This window comes from Eucyclogobius newberryi, unplaced genomic scaffold (genome assembly GCF_026437365.1).
Source record: "Eucyclogobius newberryi isolate DKJ021-1_F unplaced genomic scaffold, fEucNew1.0.hap1 SCAF_1, whole genome shotgun sequence".
NCBI classification, from domain to species: domain Eukaryota; kingdom Metazoa; phylum Chordata; class Actinopteri; order Gobiiformes; family Gobiidae; genus Eucyclogobius; species Eucyclogobius newberryi.
In genome coordinates, this window is record NW_027315723.1 from 28347908 (window position 1) to 28373144 (window position 25237).

Here is a 25237-nt window from a genome sequence, read left to right on the forward strand (position 1 = left end):
TGTGCATTGCCTGGTGCAAAATAAGCAAAGCAAGGATCAATATCCCTAACTAGCTTACATGTAAAGCAAACACAGCCATGTGAAGCTATGAGTACAGTCCATTGCTAAAAACAAGCCAAGGTTCATAAAAAGGACCGAAAATATTGCTGTATATGATAATAAAGGGATATATATGGGATAAATAGACCTAATATAACCCAGTTTCAAGTATTTCAGCCTGTTTTATCTAATATAATTAGCACATTTTCAAATTAATCAGCCCTTCAATTGAAAATGCCAGTAAAAGAGAAACATGATGTCAGGACATTGTGTCAGTGTTACCTTGGTGCCAGTGCCCCGAAGGCCAACACGAGTGGCTGCTGACTAACTAATCCTCTTTGCGCTGCACACTCCCTCAGCTCTGTTGTTGACAGTCCAGGTGGCGACCTACTATCACATGGATCGTCTCATACATCACGGTTGGGCTTTTATTTATTTTGATCATTTTATGGTCTAACAATTTGGGATAACAACTCTTTTCCATTTTTTTTGTCTTTTTTCAGATCGCTAGCCATCCTTTGCAATGGACTGGTTGGCTTCATTTTGTGGACGAAATCTGACAGTGGATAAGAAGAGAAATGACACAGGTAATAATCAATTTACAATCATAGTGTCAGAAAGAATATGACCTTGCATTACAATATTGCTTTATATGTCTAATCAAGAGCAGTGTTAATTATTGTGTTATTATTTAGCAGGTGATATTTAAATACCTATTACATTTGATGATAATATTGCTGTCACTAATGTAATATAAACATATGAATGCTAGGCTGCTATGCCATGAGTGTCTCCAGCTTGAGTGACCGACTTGGAGTTCAACTCTTAAAGCAGTAACCAGCTCAAATCTAAATCTGGCTTTAAGGCAAGCTGCTGTCTTGCACACACGACCCCAACACGTGGACCCTCTCCAGAAGCCTATGTTTTTTACTGGCGCACTACATAAATCTTGGCAGGTGGCAAACCCAGTGGAAAAGTCACACTGTGAACCTTTCAATATGGATTTGAAAACTGTATAAAGTACTACAGTTGAATAAACTCTGTTGAATATTTTTCCCCAGGCTGTCGTTGATACCTGACTGAGATTAGCAGCTCATGGTGACCTTTGCAGAGACCACGCAGACCTCTGCGATGGCGCTGTGTGAGCCGGTGTATGTGAACAGCAGCCTGTCCCCAGGCCTGCGCAGGAAGAAGATGCTCTGGCAAAAGGCTGTCAAACACGTTATTGTTGAAAAGGAACTCTCTGCTCAGGTCAGCAATAAAACAAACCACATTTTGCATCAAGTCAAAATCCAAGTCAAGTTCATAATTACATCATTTTTTATGTATAGCCATCCCTTAATGGGAATAAAAAAAATTTCTTCGCAGGTGGGTGTGGAGCCAGCTCGGCAGATATTTGTGACTGATGCCTATATGCAGGAGATCAACCGCCAGATCCGTAACAAAGCCTTACGTGGGGTAACAAAGCGGCGCTCATCATCCTTCAGAGTGCACCCTCGAGGCTCTACCAGCAGCGCTGGAGGAACCTGCCATGATTATGCCAGTGATGCAGACTTTTTTGTGCGGTGGGGCCATACTGTTCGTGGGATGTATATACCCACATTAAGACACACCTTTAAATCTCGTGACCTTGAGAAACTTTACCAGCAACATTCTTCTCAACAAAGACGTAACTCTCTCGCCATCACTAGTATCATTGATGCTGTGGCCAAGCTTCATGTATTAGTTCTGTACCTTGCACTTGCCCCTGAGGAAACATCAGATGCTTTGCTTGGGTGCCTTACAATTCTTTTTTTGATTTTAGCTCTTTTCTTATGTACTGTGGTTTTATCATGCAAAGACTCTATGTCGCCAACATGGCTTCACTGTGCTGGTGTAGCTTGTTGGTTATCACAGACCATGCAGGTCTTGGGAGGGCTGGGTTATGGACTGGAGAAAGACCCCTCCTGGTATGTCTTGTTCTCACTTTTTGTTACTTATACCCTGCTACCTTTACCGCTGCTGTGGGCCATGTGCGCTGGCTGCCTCACCTCAGTGCTGCACCTTATGGTGGAGATGACCCGTTCATACAGTGATGCTGTCCTCATAAGACAGGTACGAGTCACACATACAGCACTGTTACTGACATTGAGTAACTGTTATTTGTTTATTCTTGAGTGCAGGTATTTGCCAAAGGCCTACTTTATTTGGGAATGAACACAGCTGGCTTGTTCATTCACTACTTGACAGATCATGCCCAGAGACAGGTTTTCCTTGAGACTCGCCGCTGCATTGAGGGGCGTCTCAAATTAGAACAAGAAAACCACAGACAGGTAGATGATATAGAGCCTGCTGTTCTACAATAACAATAATATAACATACTGTTTCATAACATGTTTGCTGGGGACCACACAGGACAGGCTGGTGCTTTCTATCCTGCCTCAATTTGTTGCCTTAGAGATGATTTCCGATATGAACACTCTGGAAGATGATCTCCTATCTCATGAGGTTCATAAGATTAGCATTCACCAATATAGAGACGTCAGGTACATCATGTTCCCATATAGATATAGAGTGTCTTTTTGGCACCTCCATATCACTAATCACAATCTTTTCGTTCATTTCAGTATACTTTTTGCGGATATCAAGAATTTTGTACTTCTTTCGATGACCTTGGCAGCACAAGATCTAGTTCGCTTATTGAATGAGCTTTTTGGACAATTTGATCATTTGGCAGAGGTGAGAACAATGCCTATAGATGACTGTGGTGTGTTGCATTTGGACAATAATATGATTCAATAATTATTTTTCTGTTTTTCTCAGGAGCATCACTGTATGAGGGTTAAGTTACTTGGTGATTGTTATTACTGTGTGTCTGGGGTCCCTGAGCCACAACGTGCACATGCCCAACACTGTGTTGAGATGGGGCTGGCTATGATTAACACCATTCGGTCAGTTCTTTTTCTTTTTTTACTTGAAATATCTAAAGCAAAATTGCTAACTTTTCTACTATCTATATCCAATCATAGGTATTTACGGAAACGGATGAACTTAGACATGGACATGAGGATTGGGATCCACTCAGGATCTGTCCTATGTGGGGTTCTTGGCCTACAGAAATGGCAGTTTGATGTCTGGTCTTGGGATGTTGGCATTGCCAATATGCTTGAGGCTGGAGGTGTACCAGGGTAACTCTAAAGTTTGATTCTATTTGTATCATGTTTGATTTTGGCACTAAATATTTTTTATGAATATTCCAGACGAATCCACATCTCTCGAGCAACATTGGATTGTTTACAAGGTTGTTACAAAACTGAAGATGGCCATGGCCAGGAGAGGAATGAGTTCTTACGCAAACACAAAATTGAAACCTTTCTCATTCTCCCCGAATATGATGATATAAATATGAACGCTGAGCCCAAAGTCACAAAGACAGTTAAAACTTGGAGCCCAGATGCACCGTTCGGGAAAGTGATGGACACAAATGGCGTAAGTGATACAGTTCTAATTTCCATCAATCAAACCGTTATGTTCTTATAATCTATTGTTTGTTTTATTCAATATAGATACTGGCGTCTTTCACAAATGGATCACTCACCAACATCTGGCATTCCACCTCGAAAGAGATTAACAAACGTATCAGACATGCTATAGAGGTTCGCAGCAGTGACCTGATGCACAAGGAGCATATCACACCATTGACCCTTGTCTTCAAGGACAACCACATTGAGGAAAAGGTGAGTTCTTGTATATCTATTCCAATAACCTGCAATGCATTGAGTTTTTTTACCTGTTTTTTCTCCCCCAGTTTTCACAGATGAGAGATGAAATGTTCAACTCCAACTTAGTGTGCTCTTTTATGATGCTGCTGTTCCTCATGTCAGCTCAGGCTCTCATCCCTGCTCCAAGGTACAGATCCCAAAGTCTGATTCAAGGCCTTCGATACACACTTCAGACCCATGCAATGCTGCTCGTTTCCCATCCCAAACACTTTACACCGCTTTATACTGTTAGCTATGTTTCGCTTGTTCTACCTGGGGGTTTTCTGTCCGCAGGATATTGCCAGCAGTGCTCCAGTTTTCAGTCTTTTTATTTGCCTACATGCTGTTGCTTCTGCTTGCCCTGGCTGAAGAGTTTAAGTGGGCCCCTGTAGTGCTGCAGCATTTCTGCTGCTGGATCCACGAGAACAACAGTGCTCGCAACCTTCTCACGCTAGCTGCTCTCATTCTCAACTTTGGCCTCGCCTCTACAAACATGGTAGTCGAGTCAAGTTTAGAGCTCCGGGGCTATTTATTTGCACAGTGCTGAAATAGATTAGAAATGTTTTGTTTGTGATGCAGGTCTGGTGCATCGTGACGGACTCCGGAGAGACTGTCGCCACAGAAAGAACTGCAGCACTGCCTCTCACAGTCTGTACTTACCCTGAAGTAAAAAACCTTGTATTTCTCTTGAATTTAACCGTTATCGATTGTCATACCAGATGCAACTTAGCATTTGAATTTGTTGTTTTGGCAGATTTTTGTGCTGAGCAGCGTCATTGCCATGGTCACTTGTGCCGTCTTTCTTCGTCTGAACTCGATCCTGAAGCTTGCTGTGTTGCTCCTGGCTGTGGCTGTTGATTCGTACCTCATTCACATAGTCTTTGGATCACTCACGCGTCAAGACGTGCTGCAGAGGTCGGTGTCTGCCGTTTGTGTATTGAACATTTTACAAAAGGGCTGCACAATGTATTGCAAAACTATTGATATCACAATACAGTCATAAATATTGCATCTAGAGGTGGATAGTACTCAGTTACATTATACTTCTTGGAGTAACTTTCTGACCCTATATGTTTATTCCTACTTGAGTAATGTTTTTTTTATTGAAGTAACTTGGGTAAAAAGTTTTGGTTTTGACAAACACTTTATGTTGACAATATGAAATTATCTGTGTTTTCTTGCACCTCCTTCAGATATAATTTAGTTTTTCTCATTTTGTGTCTATCCTAATTTAATGTTTTCTCACTTCAATTACATTTACAACAATCTGATTTATACAATTATAAATCAGATGTTACGTCCAGACAGTTACTCTTAAAGTTACTAGAGTTACTTGAGTAATAGTTTACATAATATTTTTTTAAAATACTTTTGTACTAATATTATTTTGAAGTAACTTTACCCACCTCTGATCACGACACACTAAATTTAACGCAATAGCATCAAGCTCTGACTGAAGTTGTTTAAAAATGTGTTTAAAATGAAAACGTTGAAAAGGGTTCATTTCATTCATGATTTTTCAGTTTAAATTTGCATTGATTGTCTTTGTGTTGTGTCTGTTAAGTTACTTTTTAACCGAATATTACTAATACATTAAGGCATACAGTAAATATATTTGCTTTAATATAACATAGAACATATAATATAATATTTATATATTCACAGTTTATAACAACATTCCAGCCCATTATAATGCTATAATTTTCAGACATTGTGCAGGCCTAAAATTAACGTGCATTTCTAATTTACAGATCTTACCACGTCAGAAGAAAAGGAATATCTGTCCTTGTCATGCTTATGTTTATTTTTACTGTTTACTACAATGCACGCCAGGTATTGAGATTTTAACAGTTTTGTGTCAATAGTTTGAAAAAGTCCTTGTACTTTGAAATGTGGAACAATGTGTGTTCTGTCCGTTTAGTGGGAAGCCACGGCCAGGCTCGACTTCCTCTGGCGCTTGCAGGCCCAACAGGAAGTACAGGACATGAGAGAATTGAGGGAACAAAATGAATGTCTTCTGTACAATATCCTTCCTTTCCATGTTGCAAGGCATTTTCTGGAGCGAAGCAAACATGATATGGTATGAAAATAGCATGTATAATTTGTACTTTTCCCATTCTAATTTTGCTGTTCTAATTTTAGGAACTGTATTCTCAGTCGTACGATGAAGTTGGGGTCATGTTTGCCTCTATTGCTGGATTTGACGAGTACTTTGAAGAGAAAGAGATCAAACATGAAGGAGTGGACTGTCTCCGACTACTGAATGAAATCATTGCTGGATTTGACGAGGTGTCTTTGAGTTATTTGAATACCTTTTAATTTATTACAAACATCAGAGACAATAGGCTAATGACATTGTATGTCATTGTGTTAAGTTGTTGGAGGAGTCCTACTTTCAGTATGTGGAGAAAATCAAGACCATAGGTAGCTGCTATATGGCTGCATCTGGCTTAGCTCCAGACAAACAGGTGAGCCATCATGAGGAAAGCTGCCCCCACTTTGCCCTTTTGTGCTCCTCCTGAACTCGGGGCCCATGCACACTCTTTACTCTGTTGCAGACTTGCATGGACGAGTGGAATCACCTGAGTGAGCTTGTTTTGTTTGCATTGGCAATGGACGAGACCCTCAAAGAGATTAACAGGCACTCAGCCAAAAACTTCCGGCTGCGTGTGGGTAAGTATAAGTGATTGGCAGCTGCTGTGTACAAAATGCACCATTACTGATCATGACATTTTGCTTTATATTATGCGTGTGTGATTGTTCACAAGGCATTGCCCATGGACCGGTGATTGCTGGAGTGATTGGGGCCACTAAACCTCAGTATGACATTTGGGGGTCAACTGTTAACTTGGCCAGCAGGATGGACAGCACTGGGGTGAGTGGGCGGATCCAGGTCCCAGAGCCCACCCGCAGAGTCCTGGCAGAGTGGGGCTTTGTCCTGGAGCTCCGCGGGGAGATCTTTGTGAAAGGGGTGAGTCGCGTAAGGTTGTTGCATTATTTTATTACTGTGAAGTAAATGGTAAACTAAAATTCAGGCAAATCATGTCAGATTGCTCTCACGTGGAAGCAGCACTGTTGTCCAATCTGAACCCAAGGTTGTTGTATTATTTCATTTAATCCACTTGCATCAATAGATTTGTAAGGGACATTGTAGCTTCAATGGTCATTGTCAAAAAGGCCTTTTCCACTGGAGACATTAAGATCAGCCCTTCAAGTTGCACCTACACACACCAAAGATTTTGATTGATTCTAGTTTTTTCAAATACTAAACACAATATCATAAACCCCCCTCTATGTTTTTGCTGTTGTATCAAATATGTTACCAAAATGAAGCCAGAAATGGCCTCTATCCATTTTACAGATTTACATGTCCTAAATATGCAGTTTGGGGCATTTTTACAAATACCTTATATGATGAAAACATTTTATTCTTACATTTATACAAATAAACTACAGGAGAAATTTCAAATTAATTATACTTTTAAATTTAAGGGTTTTTAATATACCTGCAGTGTCTTGCCTTAAACCATTCAATAACATTATTAATATACATACAATAGTAACTGCTAAGTATGTGGAACTCAAGAAAAAAGACACAGTGACACCTAGTGGTAAAAAGCAGACAGGTTGAAGTTAGAATCTACTACTTTCAACTCCAACTGTAAAATAACTGAAATGAATTCATACATTTCATCAAAATATGCTTGTCCCTGCAGAACAATCCAAAACACGGCTACGGTTGTCAACTATATTGTTGTTTGGGAACTATACATGTATAGAAATGGCAAGGAAAATAAAAAACACACCTAATTTCAAATTTCAAATGTAATAAAAATCCATAATTAACTATATTTATCCCTCACTCTAAATATTTGTCAAGGGTCTGAACATGTTGAGCACTGGCTTTGCACACTCCTCTCCATTATATTGACTTTGTGTTATTACAGGTGAGTGAGCGCCAGGGTAAAGTCCGCACGTACTTCATCAGCACCATCCGCCACAAGACGGCCAGTGCTGCCCAGTTCAGCCGCTCAGGACGAGATCGAAAAGCAGGACGTGTTACTTTGGCTGGAGTTGTGTATGGTCTACTTCAGGCCAGAGAAAAGGAGAGAACCAGAGAGACCAACAGAGGATACGGTCTGGCTTCACCCAGTATTCGTTGCTGAGAAATCCCATTCATTCATTCATTCATTCTGTTTTGTAATTATTATGTTGTCATAGGCCTATATTGTTTTTGTGTCAACACTACAAAATTGATTTGTAATTTATTGTTATGAACAGTTTCAAGTCACAAACGTTGTATGGATCACAAAGCCTAAACACCACAGAATACCTCAGTTCAACTCATCTAACCTCATTACCAATGGCCTCTGCAGCACTTTTTACACCCATTTCAAATTGTTTATGGTTTATTTTGGATCTCCATTCTTCTTCTTCTTCTTACATTATTATTATTATTATTCCTGGTGTCCAAATAATGTATTTATTTTGTTGTATATTGTTTCAAGGTACTGTCTGTATAAACTTTACCCAGGTCTGTTCTTTTGCACTAGAACTTCTGTTTTTACTTTGTTCTCATGCAATATAATAAAGCAGTTGGGTCATCCAGGCCTATTCATCCTTAATATTATTATGTACATGTTGTTGTGTAACTGGATATTCGCAGTGTCAAGGAGGAAAGTGCTTGTGTTACTTCATTCATCCAGTCGTTTTTGTTTTAGATTCATTACACACAGTTTCAGGTTTCAGGACTATTTACATTGTGGATTCTCACTGACTGAACACTCACTATGACTGAACACATGTGGAATGTACTAAACAAAACAAGGGAAATAACTCATAACATATATTTTAGATTATTCAAAATAGCCACCCTTTTCTTTGGTCACTGCCTCACACACTCATGACATTTCACTGATGAACCCTGAAGCACAGCAGAGAAGTAAAGTCATTTCAAGTGAATTTATGAAGCTCATTGAGAGAAGGCCAGTGTTTTTCAGCTTTGTCCACAATGCAATGCGTGGCTACATTGAGGAATCTGAACATACATTGGAAAACATATTTAGATTGGATTGATTTTATTCAACACATTTTCTTTGCTACACAATTCCTCACATCCTGCTACATTTAAGCATTTGATGTCTTCAGTGTATTAACAATGCTCAAAGTAGTAAAACGACAACAAAAACAAAAACATTGAATGAGAAGCAGTGTCCAAACTTCTGACTTGTAGTGATTATACCTGTTTTATGCCTATAATAGAATAGATCCATGTTTTATGCCTATAATAAAGTAGATCCATGTTTTATGCCTATAATATAGTAGATCCATGTTTTATGCCTATAATAGAATAGATCCATGTTTTATGCCTATAATAGAATAGATCCATGTTTTATGCCTATAATAGAATAGATCCATGTTTTATGCCTATAATAGAATAGATCCAGGTTTTATGCCTATAATATAGTAGATCCATGTTTTATGCCTATAATATAGTAGATCCATGCGATCCTTGGGTTGATTTTTCTGAACTCGATTGCACTTGACTGAGGCTCGCGCGGGTATTTCAGGGGGCGATTCACAGATCGTTCCTAAAACACAGATTCTTTCTCGAAAGCAAAGACAAAACTTTTATTCCTTTGCAGTAAAGAGCAAAGCAGTGGTGAAAAATTCCTACAAAACATTATAGTGCATTTTCCTTTCAATGCCGATGTTATTGGTGTCAGAACTTAAAACTGGGATTGAGCAGTTTATGACAATTTAACATGATTTAGTGTGCACACAAGCCCATAAAGACGGTTGTTATTGTTGTGCTTGTTATTGTTTGTGCCGTGTCGGTTCAATGGTCAGTCGCAGATGCGGTCTTCTGTGGGGTCTCCGTGGGGGTCTCGTTATGGCTCTGGACCCGGGTCGGACCGGGATCACAGTGAGACATCCTGTCTCTCTCCCCCTCTCTGCGCAGACACGCGGGGAGCTTTCCCTCTGAACCAGCTTTGATTGTTGTGGAGCCCTTTCTCTCTCTGCAGAAAGTTCACCGCGCTACCACTTCATTCGATTTCCCACGCATTTCAAACCATGGCCGAGTCACAAGAGGACAAGCTTTACATCGCGGAATACGCAAAAAGTGGCCGCGCGTCGTGCAAGAAATGCAAAGAGAACATAGCCAAAGACTCCCTGCGGATGGCCATCATGGTGCAGGTAATGAAGCTCCGGCTGGATGTGCAGAAAGAAGCTGCAGGGTTATAGCTTCTTACACTGGTAATGCGATCAGCCCGCGCAAAAGCACGATTAGATTACGATACGTGTGTTAACAGCTACATTTAGAGTTTAGCATGCGTTTGTTTTGATGTGCAGTAGGCCCGGGTTAGCATTTAAATGGCTGGCACTGCCCACACTTCTGGTCACAAAGAGAGGCTGAGCAAAGACACTATTGTTACATCTTCTCTTACTGCAAATATAAGTAAACGTGGCATTAACCCCTACCAAGACATTCACAGACACATTCGAGCATATTCCCGATGCTTCGGTGAAATATCGCCTAAGTTTAATGCAAAACATTGTCGATACATGTATTTTTGTCCATATCGCCCACCCCTGCTTGGACAAAACGTGAATGTGCCTTAAAATTAACAATACAAGTGCAGAATTATCACTTTATACCCTTGTTTGGAACATTACATTTGACCACTCTGCTCATTTCATTTCCAATCAGCTCTTTTTGTTGCAATTCTTGATCATTTTAGACATTACACCTAATATTCTTATTTTGCATACTGCCAGAACAACCACTGCGATATTATAAATGTTTTAATGTGTATATCTCACCTCTAACTCTGCCTATGGTATTTCTGGCTTGTTATCACCAAAATGTCCACGTTCAGATCACAATCTTCATTATACTTTCCTGTTTTCTCCTCTGCTGTAGTCACCCATGTTTGACGGGAAGGTGCCCCACTGGCATCACTTCTCCTGCTTCTGGCAGCGTGCGTCAGCTCAATCCAGCGCGGACATCGGAGGGTTCTCTGGACTCCGCTGGGAGGATCAGGAGAAGATCAAGAAAGCCGTTGAGAGCGGAGGGGCGGTCTCAGGTCAGTTCACTTTGTAGATTATCGTCCATATTGTTGAACAATGGTTAATAAAGGAATTGTGCACAAAAATGTCTGGGCATTTGGGCATTCTTTCATTACAGCAGGAAAAGGAGGACAGAAAAGTGGTGCTAAAGGGGAGAAAACTCTCAATGACTTTGCAGTAGAATATGCCAAGTCAAACCGCAGCAAGTGTAAAGGCTGTGAGCAGAAAATAGAAAAGGTTTGCCAGAATCTAAATATTACCCATATGGAGTATTCTTCTTGTATGTCTAACGTCCAGTGTTTAATTTCAGGATCAGATCCGCGTGTCGAAGAAGACCGTTGATCCAGAGAAGCCTCAGCTGGGCTTGATCGACCGCTGGTACCACACGGCGTGTTTCGTGGACCGCAGAGATGAGCTGGCCTTCAAGAGCGAGTACGGCGCGGCACAGCTGAAGGGGTTTGCTGCGCTCCGGGCTGAGGACCAGGCAGAGCTCAAGATGAGGCTCCCCGCTGTCAAGTCAGAGGGGTGAGGAGAGGCCTGAGCTAATACAATAATACAACAATACAATAGAAAGTGTTTCTCAAATTGTGGAGATTAAAATCAAAATGTCCTGGTTCAGACATGAATTTAGGTCTTAGTTTAGTCTCTCTTTAGTCCATGGATTGATTTTTATGGAATGATTAATCAACTAAACGGACTAGTCAACTTTTGTCCTAGTTGTAATTTGATATTTGTAATCATCATCTGGACTATACAGACCCTAAACCGCATGCGAAAACACCTTATTTATTATTGAATCAAAATGTCAAAGAATACTTATGTAAATATTCTCTATGACGTTAGTATATAGTTGGTGACAACCACAATTGTTTTCAGGCTACAACTCATCTGTCTCTCACAGTTTGACAGCACAAAAATATAACTTTAAATGTGTCTCTGAACGTGGTCATTGTGTTTGCGTAGATGAAAGGATTGACGGCAGAGTTGGCATGTGACAGAATAATGGCAGCTAGGAGCAGTTCCAGAGGAACAGGGCAGTTTGGGCACAGCAGCAAAAAACAGTTGATTATATGCAATGGGATCCAGCAAATTGTGAAGAGGAAGAGGACAAGAAAGACGGGCATGGCCGTCTTTATCTCCTTTCGAATCCCTGCCGCCAGAGTCATTTGAGCCTCTCCTCTTCCGCTGGGCACACATGTTATCTGTCGCATTTGTTTCTTGACAGTGACAAAGATCTGGGCATAAATTAGGAACATAACGACCAACGGTGCAAGGACGCAGGCAAAAAAGTTAAAATAAACCATATAGGTCATGTCTACAACAGAAACAAAGAAACAGAAGCCTGCATCTGGAGGTGTTTTATGCCACCCCATGAGTGGAATAAGACCAATGAGGAAGGCTAACAACCACGTAAAAAGGATGACCAAGATGGCATTCCGAGGTGTTACTAGCAGTTGGTAACGAAAAGGCATTAGAATGGCCAGGTAGCGCTCCACAGCCACTGCCAGTAAGCTAAAGATTGAGCTTTGAGTAAACATGATGAGCACACTTAACATGAGCAGACACAGGTAAAGGTTGTGATGTGGCAGCCCAATATCAGTGAGAATGGCACACGGGATGGCAATGGAACCGACGCAGATGTCCGCGACTGCGAGGGACACCAGGAAATAATTGGTAACTGTGCGTAGCTTCTGGTTAATGCCCACGGCAACGCACACCAGTAAATTGCCCACTGTTGATAAAAAAGCGATGATGAGCTCCGCTGTCATGTATGCCACATTTGGGGAGATGGTAGTCTCAATAAGAGGAGGTGAAGTCGTACTAAAGTAGCCGACGTATTCTGAAGAATGGTTTGACAAGTTAAAAAAAGAATATAAATCTGTTTTCTGTTCATTTGACTTGAAACTGTGGAGTTTCAGCAGAATGTAGCTTTGCTCCATTTCTGAAAAAGAAGAAGAAATTATGTTAAACGTTGTAGAACATACATTTTTTAAGTATATAAAATGACTCACCAGACTCTGTTTTTACCAGTTTGTCCCTGGCAATACCGGAAGCAGTGTGTTTACAGTGGTCATGTCCACGTCAAAACGGCATCTGGCTTTTTAAAGAAAACTGCCTCTCCCAAGACCAATAGTGGTTGTCTGTTGTCAAACTCTACGGGTTTGACAACAGAGCTGCTTTTGTTTATTAATTAGCTATAATGAGGGTGGACTTGTGCCCAAGAGACGATAAGTGCCCTTGCATGTTTCCAATGACCCATTCATAATGAAGAGGGTAATAAAGTGTCTTGATACACCTGAGACTTCAAAACCAGTTCAGGCTTGCCCAGCTGGATGTACATTAGTAAATAATGTCCCAATAACCTTTTAATGAATGTGATCAAAAACAACTTTGTTATTCATATTACCCCCTTTGACATGGAGATGTTTCCCAAAAGTGATCATTAAAAAGTGTATGCATTTTAGGAAAAGAAAAGGGGATGAGTTGGACGGACTGTCAAAAAAACAGAAGCAGGAAGAGGAACAGGAGAAGAATAAACTAGAAGAACAATTGAAGGTTTATTTTTCTTTTAACAATTAACGCATTTATTGGTTGTGTTCCAGTGCTCATGTTTATTTATGTGACAGAATCAAAGTCAGTTGATCTGGGGCATCAAGGACAAACTGAGGAAGAACTGTTCGATTAATGACATGAAGGAGCTGCTGATTGCAAATGGACAAGACGTTCCATCAGGAGAGTCTAATGTAAGTCTGCTCTAATCCTTTGTGAGCTTTCAGTGACAAAAGTTCTGTAATTAAAAAAATGTGTACCATTTGCAAAATATTGTATTACAGGTGGTTGACTGTTTGGCTGATGGGATGGCCTTTGGGGCCCTCAGGCCGTGCAAAGAGTGCTCAGGACAGCTGGTGTTCAAGGGTGATGCTTATCACTGCACTGGAGACATCTCAGCCTGGACCAAATGTGTGTTCAACACAAAAACACCTGTTCGCAGTGACTGGCTCATTCCCACGGTAAGTCTGCTCTAAATCATCCATCAATGTTTTTTTTTATAAACAACTAACTTGCGTCTTCTTTTTTAGGAATTCCATGAGGTTCCTATCCTTAAGAAATTCAAATTCAAGAAGCAAGACCGAGTATTCCCCAAAGAAGCTCCCACTCCGGCCCAGGCTGTGGTTAAAGCTGAACCTAAGGCCAGCGCATCCAGTGCTCCATTGGAAGCAGTGCTAGAGGCACCTCCAGGTCAGAAGACGTTATGCTTTCATTTGTATTTGCAAAGAATGAGGCAGTATTCTGTTACATTTACTTAAATTTCATCAATTAGTTTTCTGTCACCACACTTTTACTTTTACTTGAGTAATGTTTATTTATTTATTAAGACGGGGACAGTGCACAATGTACATTAACATTAACAGGAGAGATTCGTGTCAGGTTGTAGCTCAGTATTACCTTTACTTGAGTAAAAGTAACATTTCCCACTGAGAGAAATTCTATTGTGACAAAATGTGTTTTATATGAACTTTACCGGTAAATGCTTCAGACTCTTACTCTTCACCTTCAGACATTTTTATTTTTGTTTCTATTTTTTGTTCGTCCGATTACCCTTGCTCAAATCAAATAATATTTCAAATACATTTTACATCTAAACTTTTATACTCAAGTTTTTCCAAATACCTTTTTACTCTTGAGTATTTTTTTTAGGCCACTCATTCAGCTTCTACTTAAGTAATGTGATTTTAAAGTAACATTACTCTATAATAAGGCCAACATTTGTATACATAATGATGTATTTTTTCTTCTTTTTGCTGTAGATAAACCTCTTACTGGCATGAAGTTCTTTACTATTGGTAAGCTGACCAAGAACAAGGATGTCTTAAAAACCGCTGTCGAGGAGCTCGGTGGAAAAATCACCGGGGCTGCTAACAAGGCTTCCCTCTGCCTCAGCACCGAGAGTAAGGATTCACTTTGACAGATTGTTTACACGCGACAGAAAGAAATCAACAGTTTTGCTTTCATTTGATGTGGTACAGAGGAAGTGGAAAAGATGAGCAAAAAGATGGAGGAGGCGAGAGACGCCGGAGTGCGCGTAGTGGCTGAAGACTTTCTGACGGACATCAAGTCGTCGGGTAAAGCCCTTCAAGAACTGGTCTCCCTCCACGCCATTTCACCCTGGGGTGCGGAGGTCAAAGTGGAGAGCAAAGCGGCAGCAGTGTCCTCCAAGTCCGGGGCTCTGGCTGCCAAGAGCACCGGACGAATCAAGGAGGAGGAAGGTAAAAAGAAACCAAAAAAACGAGCTGTTAAATGGGTCACTGAGATCATATTTAGACATTAATTCTGTTTTATTTCAGGTGGACACAAATCTAAGAAGATGAAACTTACCGTGAAAGGAGGAGCAGCTGTAGATCCAGACTCGGGTTTAGAGAACAGCGCCCACGTTCTGGAGCAGAGCGGGAAAATGTACAGCGCGACGTTGGGCCTCGTGGACATCGTCAAGGGGATGAACTCCTATTACAAACTTCAGCTGCTTGAAGACGATTTTCAAAAACGGTTAGCAATGCTTTAGTAATCGTCACAACTCTTGAGAATATACGGATTTACCCACATTCATATACTTTGACCGTTTCTTCTTACAGGTACTGGGTCTTCAGGTCGTGGGGCCGAGTCGGAACCACCATCGGAGGGAACAAACTTGACAAGTTCCACGATAAGAACTCGGCGCTGGACAATTTCCTGGTTGTGTACAAGGAAAAGACCGGCAATGACTGGAACTGTACAAATTTCACAAAGTATCCCAACAAGTTCTACCCGTTGGAGATCGATTATGGACAGGTATAAAAATGGATGAATCATTTGGGGAAACGGACAGGATGTCTGACCTGTTTGTTTATGTGTTTGTACTTGTTTGTATTTGTGTGTACTTGTTAGGATGAGGAGGCAGTCCGGAGGCTAACCGCTACTGCTGGTGCCAAATCTAAACTAGCCAAACCTGTGCAGGAGTTGATCAAGATGATTTTCGATGTTGAGAGTATGAAGAAAGCCATGGTGGAATTTGAGGTGATTTTTTTCTATTGTAATACCAAAAACAAGTTCCTGCAATATATATTTTTAAAAATACTAACCCAAGTTTTTTCCCCTCCACAGATTGATCTCCAAAAGATGCCGCTTGGAAAGTTGAGTAAGAGGCAGATTCAGAGCGCCTATTCGCTCCTTACAGAAGTACAACAGGTCCGTCGATGTCATTTCTCATCTTTTACTTGCTGTTCATAATGGCTAAAATGGTTAAAATCTTTTTGTATCCCAGGCTGTAACGGACAGTGTTCCCGAGTCTCAGATATTGGACTTGTCTAATCGCTTCTACACATTAATCCCTCATGACTTTGGAATGAAAAAGCCTCCTCTTCTCAACAACCTTGACTACATTCAAGTAGGTGCAATCGCGTGCATTATTTACTTCACTGAGGAAACGTAAAGAAAGATGTTTGATTTGACCGTTATCCAGGCTAAGGTCCAGATGTTGGATAATCTGTTGGACATTGAAGTTGCATACAGTTTGCTGAGAGGCGGCGCGCAGGATAATGACAGCGATCCTATTGACATAAATTATGATCAACTTAAAACGGAGATTGAGGTGCGTTTCAGCAATTAATTGACCATTTTGCCTTTCTGATTTAAATCCAAACCGTGTATATTTCTGTCCACCGTAGGTTGTTGACAAGGCTACTCAAGAGGCAGACATAATTATGCAATATGTCAAGAACACGCATGCCGCCACTCACAATACTTACACGCTGGAGGTGGATGAAGTAAGTGTGGGGAAAAAGTCTGAAACGTGCGTAAATCTTAACCGTGAATGAATTTAAACGTGAAATTATTGTTGCTTATTTAGATCTTCAAAATCAAGCGAGAGGGCGAATACCAGCGCTATCGGCCGTTCGAGGAGCTGCACAACCGACAGCTCCTATGGCACGGCTCACGTACCACTAACTATGCAGGAATCTTATCTCAGGGTCTGCGTATCGCTCCGCCAGAAGCCCCAGTGGTGAGTGATTTTGTCTAGCGTTTTGTATGCATTTCTTTATTTGTTTAAGTAATCATGATTTCTTTTTGATTTTCAGACTGGTTACATGTTCGGCAAAGGTGTCTACTTCGCTGACATGGTTTCTAAAAGTGCCAACTACTGTCACACGTCGCAGTCTGACTCTGTAGGTCTTTTGCTGTTGGCTGAAGTCGCCCTTGGAAACATGTCAGTAGTTGAATGAGTATAATATAATATAAACCATTGGTCAATTATCACAGTGGATAATGTAAGTACCTTTTTTTTTAAATTGTTTTCAGGCATGAACTGAAAAAGGCTGCCCACATTACAAAAATGCCAAAGGGAAAACACAGTGTTAAAGGTAAATTACCGTAAATATTAAGTGGTTTTATAGCGCCGTTTATTGTTGGTGAGAACAACTTACAGTTTTTCTTGTTTATTTTTCATCAGGTGTGGGTAGAACTGCTCCAGATCCAAATGCTTCGGTCTCATTAGAGGGAGTACAAGTACCTTTAGGAAAAGGTGTCAATACAAACATCGAAGACACAAGCCTGCTGTACAATGAGTATCCTTTCAAATTAAAAACATGTTATCTAGATTTATTTTATTGTGTTAGTCATTTTGTTTTAGTATTTTATGTTACAATAAATATCTTCACGGTTGACAGGTTTATATCACTGTATAGGCTTTTGAATGTAAATGTCTTTTCCTGAACCATTTTCCCTCCAGATACATTGTTTATGATGTTGCACAGGTAAATCTAAAGTATCTGCTGAAGATTAAGTTTAACTACCAAACGTCTCTGTGGTGAGAAGACCGTGTTCAGATGTTCAGACCACAGACCTCTATTGCCACAAATCTTGCAAATTGGATCGCTAACAATAGTTCAGTTAAATGTTGCGTTGCACCGTTTTACAATGGTCCCAGAACATTTATTTAGTCACTCTAATAAAGTCATAGCGGTTTGCATTGTTCATTTTGCATTTGGTACTATATATATATATATATATATATATATATATATATATATATATATATATATATATATATATATATATATATATATATATATATATATGTATATATATATATATATATATATATATATATATATATATATATATATATATATATATATGTATATATGTATATATGTATATATGTATATATGTATATATGTATATATGTATATATGTATATATATATATATATATATATATATATATATATATATATATATATATATATATATATATATATATATATATATATATATATATATGTATATATATATGTATATATATATGTATGCCTACTTAAAAGTCCTTGAGAGTTTCTTCTTCACATATAAAGAGAAACAAATACTGTAGTTCTGTTCAGCCAAAACGGCACACATTATAAATACTATTACTACTGTATTTACTGTATGTTTGGCTTGTAACCTAGCCTCCAGTAGTCTACTAGATTTGTTTCGTACAATGTCTTCTCAAAGTGGAATAAAAAAAAAAACATACTGTAATCACATGTTGCATTACAGTCGGCCTAATCTTAAATCTAAACTTAATTCATTCATTCCATCCATCCTAAAATAAAGAAATGCTTATGAAAGTAAACTTTGTCTGGGTTCTCCTTGGTGAAAATGACATATTTCTATTACACATTGCCTATAGTCTTATTTTAGACTAAACCTGCACACAACAGGTAAGGTCCTAAAGATGGAATGTAGTTGACAAATGTCCATAGAATTTGTGAGTTGAAAACTAATGAACTTAGAAAATTCCTACAATGTAGCTGTCACTTCCTAGTTTGGTGAACTGTTCAAAGGTTCAAAGGTGTGGAGCAGGGCATCGCTGTCAGAAACTACTGTTTGGTTACGTGATGCTGTATGTATGCTTGTTGAACAATGTGTATAAAGTGTACATATTTAAATAAAAAGAGTTTGTAGAGTTGTGTTTCTCTCAAATCGCCCTCCACAAAGCGTCCCAACCCAGAATGCATTTTGACAAAGTCTTTGAAAAAGCGGCGCGGCTGATTCAAGATGGCGGACATGGACCAGCTGTTAGACGAGAGTGAGTAAAAAAATACTAAAAAGAGTTTTACAGCGCAAATGTACTACGCCCGCGGCGTTATTAAAGCTGTACATTGGTGTAAATCTATATAATTTGAGGCCCAGGTGATACCTCAGATTCCAGGTGGCGATAACAACATCATTTGTACTTGCAAAGACGCACCGGTCTGAACAAGTAGGCTAACGCTTGTTAGCAGAAGGCTAACGAAAGCTAATGGGTTATACTTGAAGCTTTATGGTAAACAAATGCCTTAGCATAGCTTAGCTACGTGCTAACCTGCCAATTTTGTGATGGTTTATTCTAAAGATTTGCCTAACTTGAACTATTGATGTATTGCGTCGTTATTGTGTAGTGTTCCCTCGTTATATAGTATTTATGACAGTTTTGTGCCCTGGTTAGTGCTAAATGAAAGGCAATCAATAGCCAACAGTTAACGCACTGTGTACATGTAGTGACTGTATCCCACCTAACATCACATCATAAGTACTCCACTCCTGGACTACTACGCGTGTTTGTTTTCAGTCCATGAAGGATGTCACATCCCTGAGACTTATATTTGATTTTTAGTTATTATCGCGTTCACTCGTGTGTATTCTCTGTGTTACGGCTGTTCCTAACCAGGCTGTGTGTTCTTTAGGCTCCTCAGCAGAGGCACTTGTCAGCCTGAAGGGTGAGTAGATATGTCATTCAACACTCAGTGTAAACATGTGTGTTGTTTACTGCTCCACTTGTAACGCTCCTCTTTAAACTGTTTGCCAACCACCATAAAACCTGTAACACGTATCTGTTTGTTGTTGTCTTGCAGAGGGCAGTTTGTCCAACTCTCTCAATGAAAAGAACAGCTTTCAGAGGGCTCATAACACCCGGGGACGTCCCTCAACTCTCACGATGGATACGGTACACACTTTATTTAAGAGCCACCTCATGTATTAGCTGTCTAAGCGTTGCTTCTTTTTAGAGCCTCTAGTTCTAGGCTGAGGCAAATTACTCTGTTTCATATGTATTTGTAAATTAAGCGATACTTTCTTGCTCTCAATTTAGATTTTTAAAACATTCTGTCTTTACTCTGTACTTGCAGCCAACGCGAAGCTCAAAAAGAAGTCGTTTGTTTCGAGATGAAGAGGAAAGAGGTCTTCCTTCTCAATCTCCTCGGAGAAGCCAGAGGGTTTCCACCACTCCACAGGTAAAAATCATTCCAACTCTAACTGCCTGTACTGCTGTGCTGCTGCCAATCTTCTCCACAATTGTATATCTTAAAAATAGGTCAACATCCACCACATCTGAAGTTTTCTATCACTATCTGAAGGAATAAGAACTTTAATTGTGCAAAAAAACTGGACTGGACTGGACTGTGGATGACATTTCCAAGAAGCAGGTTCAACAAAAATGGAGTAATTAACAAATTAAATCAAACAATTGAGAACACTGTTACAAGAAAAGGTCAAGAGTATCGAACACCTGGAAAGACGAATTGATGATTTGGAACAATATTCAAGAATGGAGGATTTCTAGATTTCATGGCAAAAACATCTACAATAGAGAGTAAGAGCATTGCTGCGTACCACACTACCAGAGAAATAATAAAAAGCACTATACCAAAACAAATTCTGTAAATGCTAGACAAGTAAAGATGTTGAGAAAAGAAAACAAGATTCAAGCCACTTGGACAAGAAACTGCAAACTCGTGATCAAGCTGAATGGAAATCCAGAACAGGCCAGAGTGAAGGTCATCAAGTATGTCAAGGAGCTGGAACAATACAAATTATCTACCTCCCAATATTTAAATGCAAAGAAGATGTCCAAATGAGAATGAATCAGATTTATGATCTGAACAAGTGAACCTAACAAAACTACATCCAAAGTAAGAATGTACTAATTATTCACACAACAAAAACCTTTAGTTGAAAAGGTTTGACTCCACACAGGACGCACAGAATGATCTTAATCCAGAGAGAACAACCCGTATACAAAAATACAGAACACTTTATTATTATTACACTGATGATCAATTTGAGATGCATAAAACCACAATAGATGCATTATCAATTATTCATTTTAACTGTCAAGGCTTTAACAACCGCATCGTGGTATAAGTAGGAACTGTTAAAAAGATGGGGGTGTGGCCTAATATAGTCATCAAAATTTGAGAATAGAGACGGTCAGAAACATGTCTATTCATTTATCAAATTATGGAATGTATTACTGTGGAAATTGAGATAAAAAAAAAATAATAAAAAGCTCTGGCTCATGCATTGATACATTTAGGTAAACAATGATGACCTGGGGTTAAATGTGGAGATATAATTTAATATTGCTTTGTTGAACCCTTCAGAACTAACTGCAGTTATTGATCTATAGTTTATGCTTCTATCCATTTGTAACAAGACCAACTCAAAAATAACAACTAGTGCAACATTGATTCAAGGTATATTCACTGATGTTATTGAAAGTGAAATGATGAGTGGGCTTCTAATTAATGATATATCAGAGTACCTTCACAGTTAAAAAGAAGTTTTACAAAATCACAAAGAAATATCAACTGTTTGTGATTTAATGGAACAAAATATGATGCCTTTTTGTACAAAAAAGAACAGAGTACTCATAAAACATATAAAAATAAATTAACAAGTAGTATGAGCTCAAGTAAAAAATATTACTGTACAAGTTTGGAAAAGAACAAAAATGACATGTGTGTCTTAAATAAACTAATCGAAATACCAACGTTCCTGTTCACTTTCTGCCAAACGATGGAAGAGTAATTAGTCAACCCAATGCTCTTGCAAATTAATAAAACAACCATTTAGTAACATTGGCTCAAATTTGGAACTTAAACGCATGACAACGAAATTAAATTATTAGAATCATAAAAATACAAGAGGAAAAAGTCAGCAGACTGGAATGGACTTGACATGTCAGTATTGAATGAACTCAGTGAATATATAGTACTTCAGTGCTGCCTGTAGTCGAGTGTTAAAGGTGGTATGGACGATTTTTTTCAGCAAATTTTTTATCATATTTCCTCGTGGCGTGGATAAATCATTTGTCCTGCCACGTATCAATCATAAAACGCACCTACCGCTCACCTGCAGCCGCGTCAGGCTCGTCCCCACTTTTCCGCGTGCCTAAGCGCATGGATCTATCTTAATATAGTTCCCTCAGTGTACGGGGCAAAATGAAGACGGAGAAAGACAGTTCGAGCTGACGCAGAAGTGGACAGAAATCTACGGGAGACGAGCGATGCGCTCCGTTGTGCTAATAAACAAACGCATGTGTGTGTTGTATCAGTCCGCACAGGGGAGTGCGCATGCGCACTTCCGCCTGCGTTCTCAAATCGCCGAAAAATCGTCCATACCGCCTTTAAGGCTATTCAACATGAGGCCCGGGGGCCAAATCAGGCCCTTCGGGGGATTTAATCTGGCCCACAACCCAAATTCCAAATATATATTTTTTCATTATTATAATTTATTTACTGGTTTAATTTAGCACTGGTTTGGTCTTGGTTTTTGCTTGTTTTATTCTGCTTTAGACCTGTTTTGAGTCTGGGTTAGTCCTGGTTCAGACCTGGTTTGTCCTAGTTCAGAATCAGAATAGGGTTTATTGCCATTGTCAATGAACAAAATTCACAAACAACAAAACAATGAACAATTAGTACAAAACAATGAACAATGAATAGCTACCAGATATATAAAAAATAAGTAAGAATAAATTTAAAAATAAATTTACAGTTGTACAGATATACATATGTAGTGCAATAAGAAGTGAACAGTGCAGTGAGTGCAAAGTGCTTAGGCAGTGTTCATGAGTCCAACGGCAGAGGGAAACCAGAGGGGACCAGAGTGGTACCAGTTGAATTCTGGTTCAGTCCTGGAAGGGCAATTTTGCATTGTGTATTATTTTGTGTTATTCGTCACAAAAAACTAACCAATAATTATTTATTGTTTTAACTTCATTCATTGTAGGGGATATTTTGTGTGACTGAAAATACTGTCACGGTAGTGTAGTGCACCTCCGGCCCACAGGCCTTGGCCCTCCAAAAGACCTGGCCCTCTGGAAAATTAAGTTGAATAGCCCTAACCTACATATTTAACTTTACCTCAACTTTAGCTCAACTTTCAAATACTGGATAAATTATTCCACTAAAGATTATACACACAATCACCTTGAAAAACACAATGTACTCTGTGAACAACAATACGGCCAGATGGGACCAGTACTTTGGCTTTGATAGAGCTGGTCCAAAACAAGACTACAAACAATATGCAATATTATATGCAATCATGCTTGGGCTGTTATGGATCCTAGAGCTTTTGACACAGTTGATCATTAACTATTACTTAAAAAACTTTATAGATCAAAAATTATTTGGAAAATGGATTCCAATATGTTCACATTAATCGATTTAGAGCCTCTGACAGTGACTTGAGATGAATATACTTTGTTGTGGAAATGATTTAGAAGCGTTAATTGGTATAGTGGAAAAATAATTAAAAATATGTATAATCTTTGCAATTACCAATGTGGATGGCAATTTAATAATAAATGATAGAGATAGAATGAGTTTGAAATAAAATTCCTTGGAATAATAATTCAAAATAAGTTAAGTTGGAAGAGTTGCGTAAATGATATAAAGAAAAAGTGATGTAAATCATTGGGAATTATTCCTAAATTAAATAGTTCTTGAATGAACAAGCATTATATATTCTGTATTGTTCCTTGGATCTCCCTTACATGACCTATGGCCTAGAAGTGTGTGGAAACACATACCAAACTAATACTACTCAAAATTGTATTATCCAAAAAGAGCAATGCAAATTGTAAATAAAACTACTTACAGGGGACAAAGACTTTTATTCAAAAAATGTGTAAAATTCAAAGCTCTAGTTGACTTAAGAACAGCACAATTTCCTCTTCATATTTGAGAACGGTTTCAAAAGGGGAAAAGTGCTTATAATTTACACTTATACTGCGAGTTTGGATTAGGGGAAAATTATAAAGTCATATGTTTAAAATTAATGCTGAAAGGAGCAATCCGAAATCCTATTTTTACATTTACACTCTCTGGATTTTGGATTTACAGAAGTTTTCAAATGTGGTGACACCAGACAAGAAGACATCCCAAAAAATTGGACTGAGATTAAGAAACCTTCTTAAGCTACCCAAAGCTCACAAATGGTGCATCTATGAATGGTTTTATTCCAATATTGACAGGTAAGACGTGTATAGTAATTGTAAATAATAGTTTTGTAGATTCATATATCAATATAGGATATGAATGTTAATTTAAAAACAATATTTGTTTCATGTGTTTGTTTTTCAGACCCCTGTTTGAAGGTGACAATGAATTCTGTCTATGTCTTAAAGAGTCCTTCCCAAATCTCAAAACTAGGAAGTTAAGCAGGGTTGAATGGGGAACAATCAGAAGACTGATGGGGAAACCTCGCCGGTACATTATCCTGGAGTCGTGAACTTTTAATTGAAAAGGATGTGATTGAATTATGGGTTGTTCTTTGATTTAGGTGCTCCTCTGCATTTTTTTCTGAAGAGCGGACAGCTCTGAGGCAGAAGAGGCAAAAGATACGACTCCTGCAGCAGTTCAAACTAACTGATATATCAAACTGCAAAGACCTTCCAGATGAAATCCCCTTGCCACTTATTATTGGAACCAAAGTCACAGGTATTCATTCGAAATGTTTTCTTAGTCCATGCATTGTTAGGTTACAATGTGTACCTAGTTGTTTTCCTAAAGTCTGTGTTTGTGTGCCACAGCGCGCTTACGAGGGATCCACGATGGGTTGTTCACGGGGCAGATTGATGCCGTAGACACGAGCGCTGCTACGTATCGCGTTACCTTTGACCGCAATGGCCTGGGAACTCACACTGTGCCTGACTACGAAGTTCTGGTAAACATTCCTGCATAAACCCTTCCGTAGCTTCATAACATCTCTATTTTATTATACAATGCTATATTTGGGTAATTTTTAATGTTTGGATAACTTTTCAGAGCAATGAGCCCAATGACACGATGCCCATTTCAGCGTTTGAACAAAAGCACCGGTTAAATCGCTACTTTCACAACATAATTCCACCGAGAGGCCCATATCCGCCTGCTAGCTCCTCCGTCCTTATGGTAAGGTCAAACCAGATTTTTTTTTTACCATGTACTGCATACATTTAATATCAGTTTATACATTTTTAGTTCAAAGATAATGATCCTCTTATCAACCAGTCCCCTGGGAAAACCAAACTCACGGGTGCTGAAGGAGAGACTCTGGGAGGGTTTCCTG

General features: G+C 39.2%; 4 protein-coding genes across 4 annotated transcripts in view; 3 read left to right on the plus strand and 1 right to left on the minus strand.

Moving 5' to 3' along the window:
- The first annotated feature begins 293 nt into the window (after window positions 1-293).
- On the plus strand, window positions 294-8387 carry LOC140357945 (adenylate cyclase type 8). The gene is made up of 22 exons (XM_072442538.1): window positions 294-458; window positions 543-626; window positions 1101-1290; window positions 1408-2133; window positions 2202-2351; window positions 2434-2564; window positions 2646-2757; window positions 2842-2969; window positions 3048-3206; window positions 3279-3507; window positions 3585-3755; window positions 3827-3927; window positions 4074-4275; window positions 4359-4445; window positions 4534-4694; window positions 5531-5612; window positions 5701-5859; window positions 5922-6068; window positions 6155-6247; window positions 6338-6452; window positions 6548-6750; window positions 7727-8387. The coding sequence occupies exons 3-22, from the start codon at window positions 1135-1137 to the stop codon at window positions 7943-7945; spliced, it is 3531 nt and encodes a 1176-aa protein (XP_072298639.1). The 5' UTR covers window positions 294-458; window positions 543-626; window positions 1101-1134; the 3' UTR covers window positions 7946-8387.
- Window positions 8388-9780: 1393 nt separating this feature from the next.
- Window positions 9781-17850, plus strand: parp1 (poly (ADP-ribose) polymerase 1). The gene is made up of 22 exons (XM_072442550.1): window positions 9781-9977; window positions 10705-10867; window positions 10969-11087; window positions 11161-11375; window positions 13316-13406; window positions 13478-13594; window positions 13685-13861; window positions 13931-14090; window positions 14660-14800; window positions 14879-15118; window positions 15197-15395; window positions 15482-15677; window positions 15774-15902; window positions 15990-16073; window positions 16150-16272; window positions 16348-16476; window positions 16553-16651; window positions 16735-16887; window positions 16964-17091; window positions 17184-17245; window positions 17335-17449; window positions 17614-17850. The coding sequence occupies exons 1-22, from the start codon at window positions 9855-9857 to the stop codon at window positions 17693-17695; spliced, it is 3045 nt and encodes a 1014-aa protein (XP_072298651.1). The 5' UTR covers window positions 9781-9854; the 3' UTR covers window positions 17696-17850.
- On the minus strand, window positions 11735-12634 carry adorb1a (adenosine receptor B1a). The gene has a single exon (XM_072449345.1). It carries the CDS (start codon window positions 12617-12619, stop codon window positions 11735-11737), a length of 885 nt encoding a protein of 294 aa, XP_072305446.1. The 5' UTR covers window positions 12620-12634.
- Window positions 17851-18835: 985 nt separating the features above from the next.
- lin9 (lin-9 DREAM MuvB core complex component) overlaps window positions 18836-25237 on the plus strand; it is an 8857-nt gene continuing 2455 nt past the window's right edge. Inside the window, exons 1-10 of the mRNA XM_072451499.1 lie at window positions 18836-18953; window positions 19591-19623; window positions 19759-19850; window positions 20032-20136; window positions 24031-24161; window positions 24271-24396; window positions 24470-24627; window positions 24720-24853; window positions 24955-25080; window positions 25150-25237. The exon at window positions 25150-25237 is cut by the window's right edge and continues 20 nt beyond it. Coding sequence (XP_072307600.1) covers window positions 18923-18953; window positions 19591-19623; window positions 19759-19850; window positions 20032-20136; window positions 24031-24161; window positions 24271-24396; window positions 24470-24627; window positions 24720-24853; window positions 24955-25080; window positions 25150-25237 — 1024 coding nt within the window. The 5' untranslated portion in view covers window positions 18836-18922. The remainder of the gene's footprint in view (window positions 18954-19590; window positions 19624-19758; window positions 19851-20031; window positions 20137-24030; window positions 24162-24270; window positions 24397-24469; window positions 24628-24719; window positions 24854-24954; window positions 25081-25149) is intronic.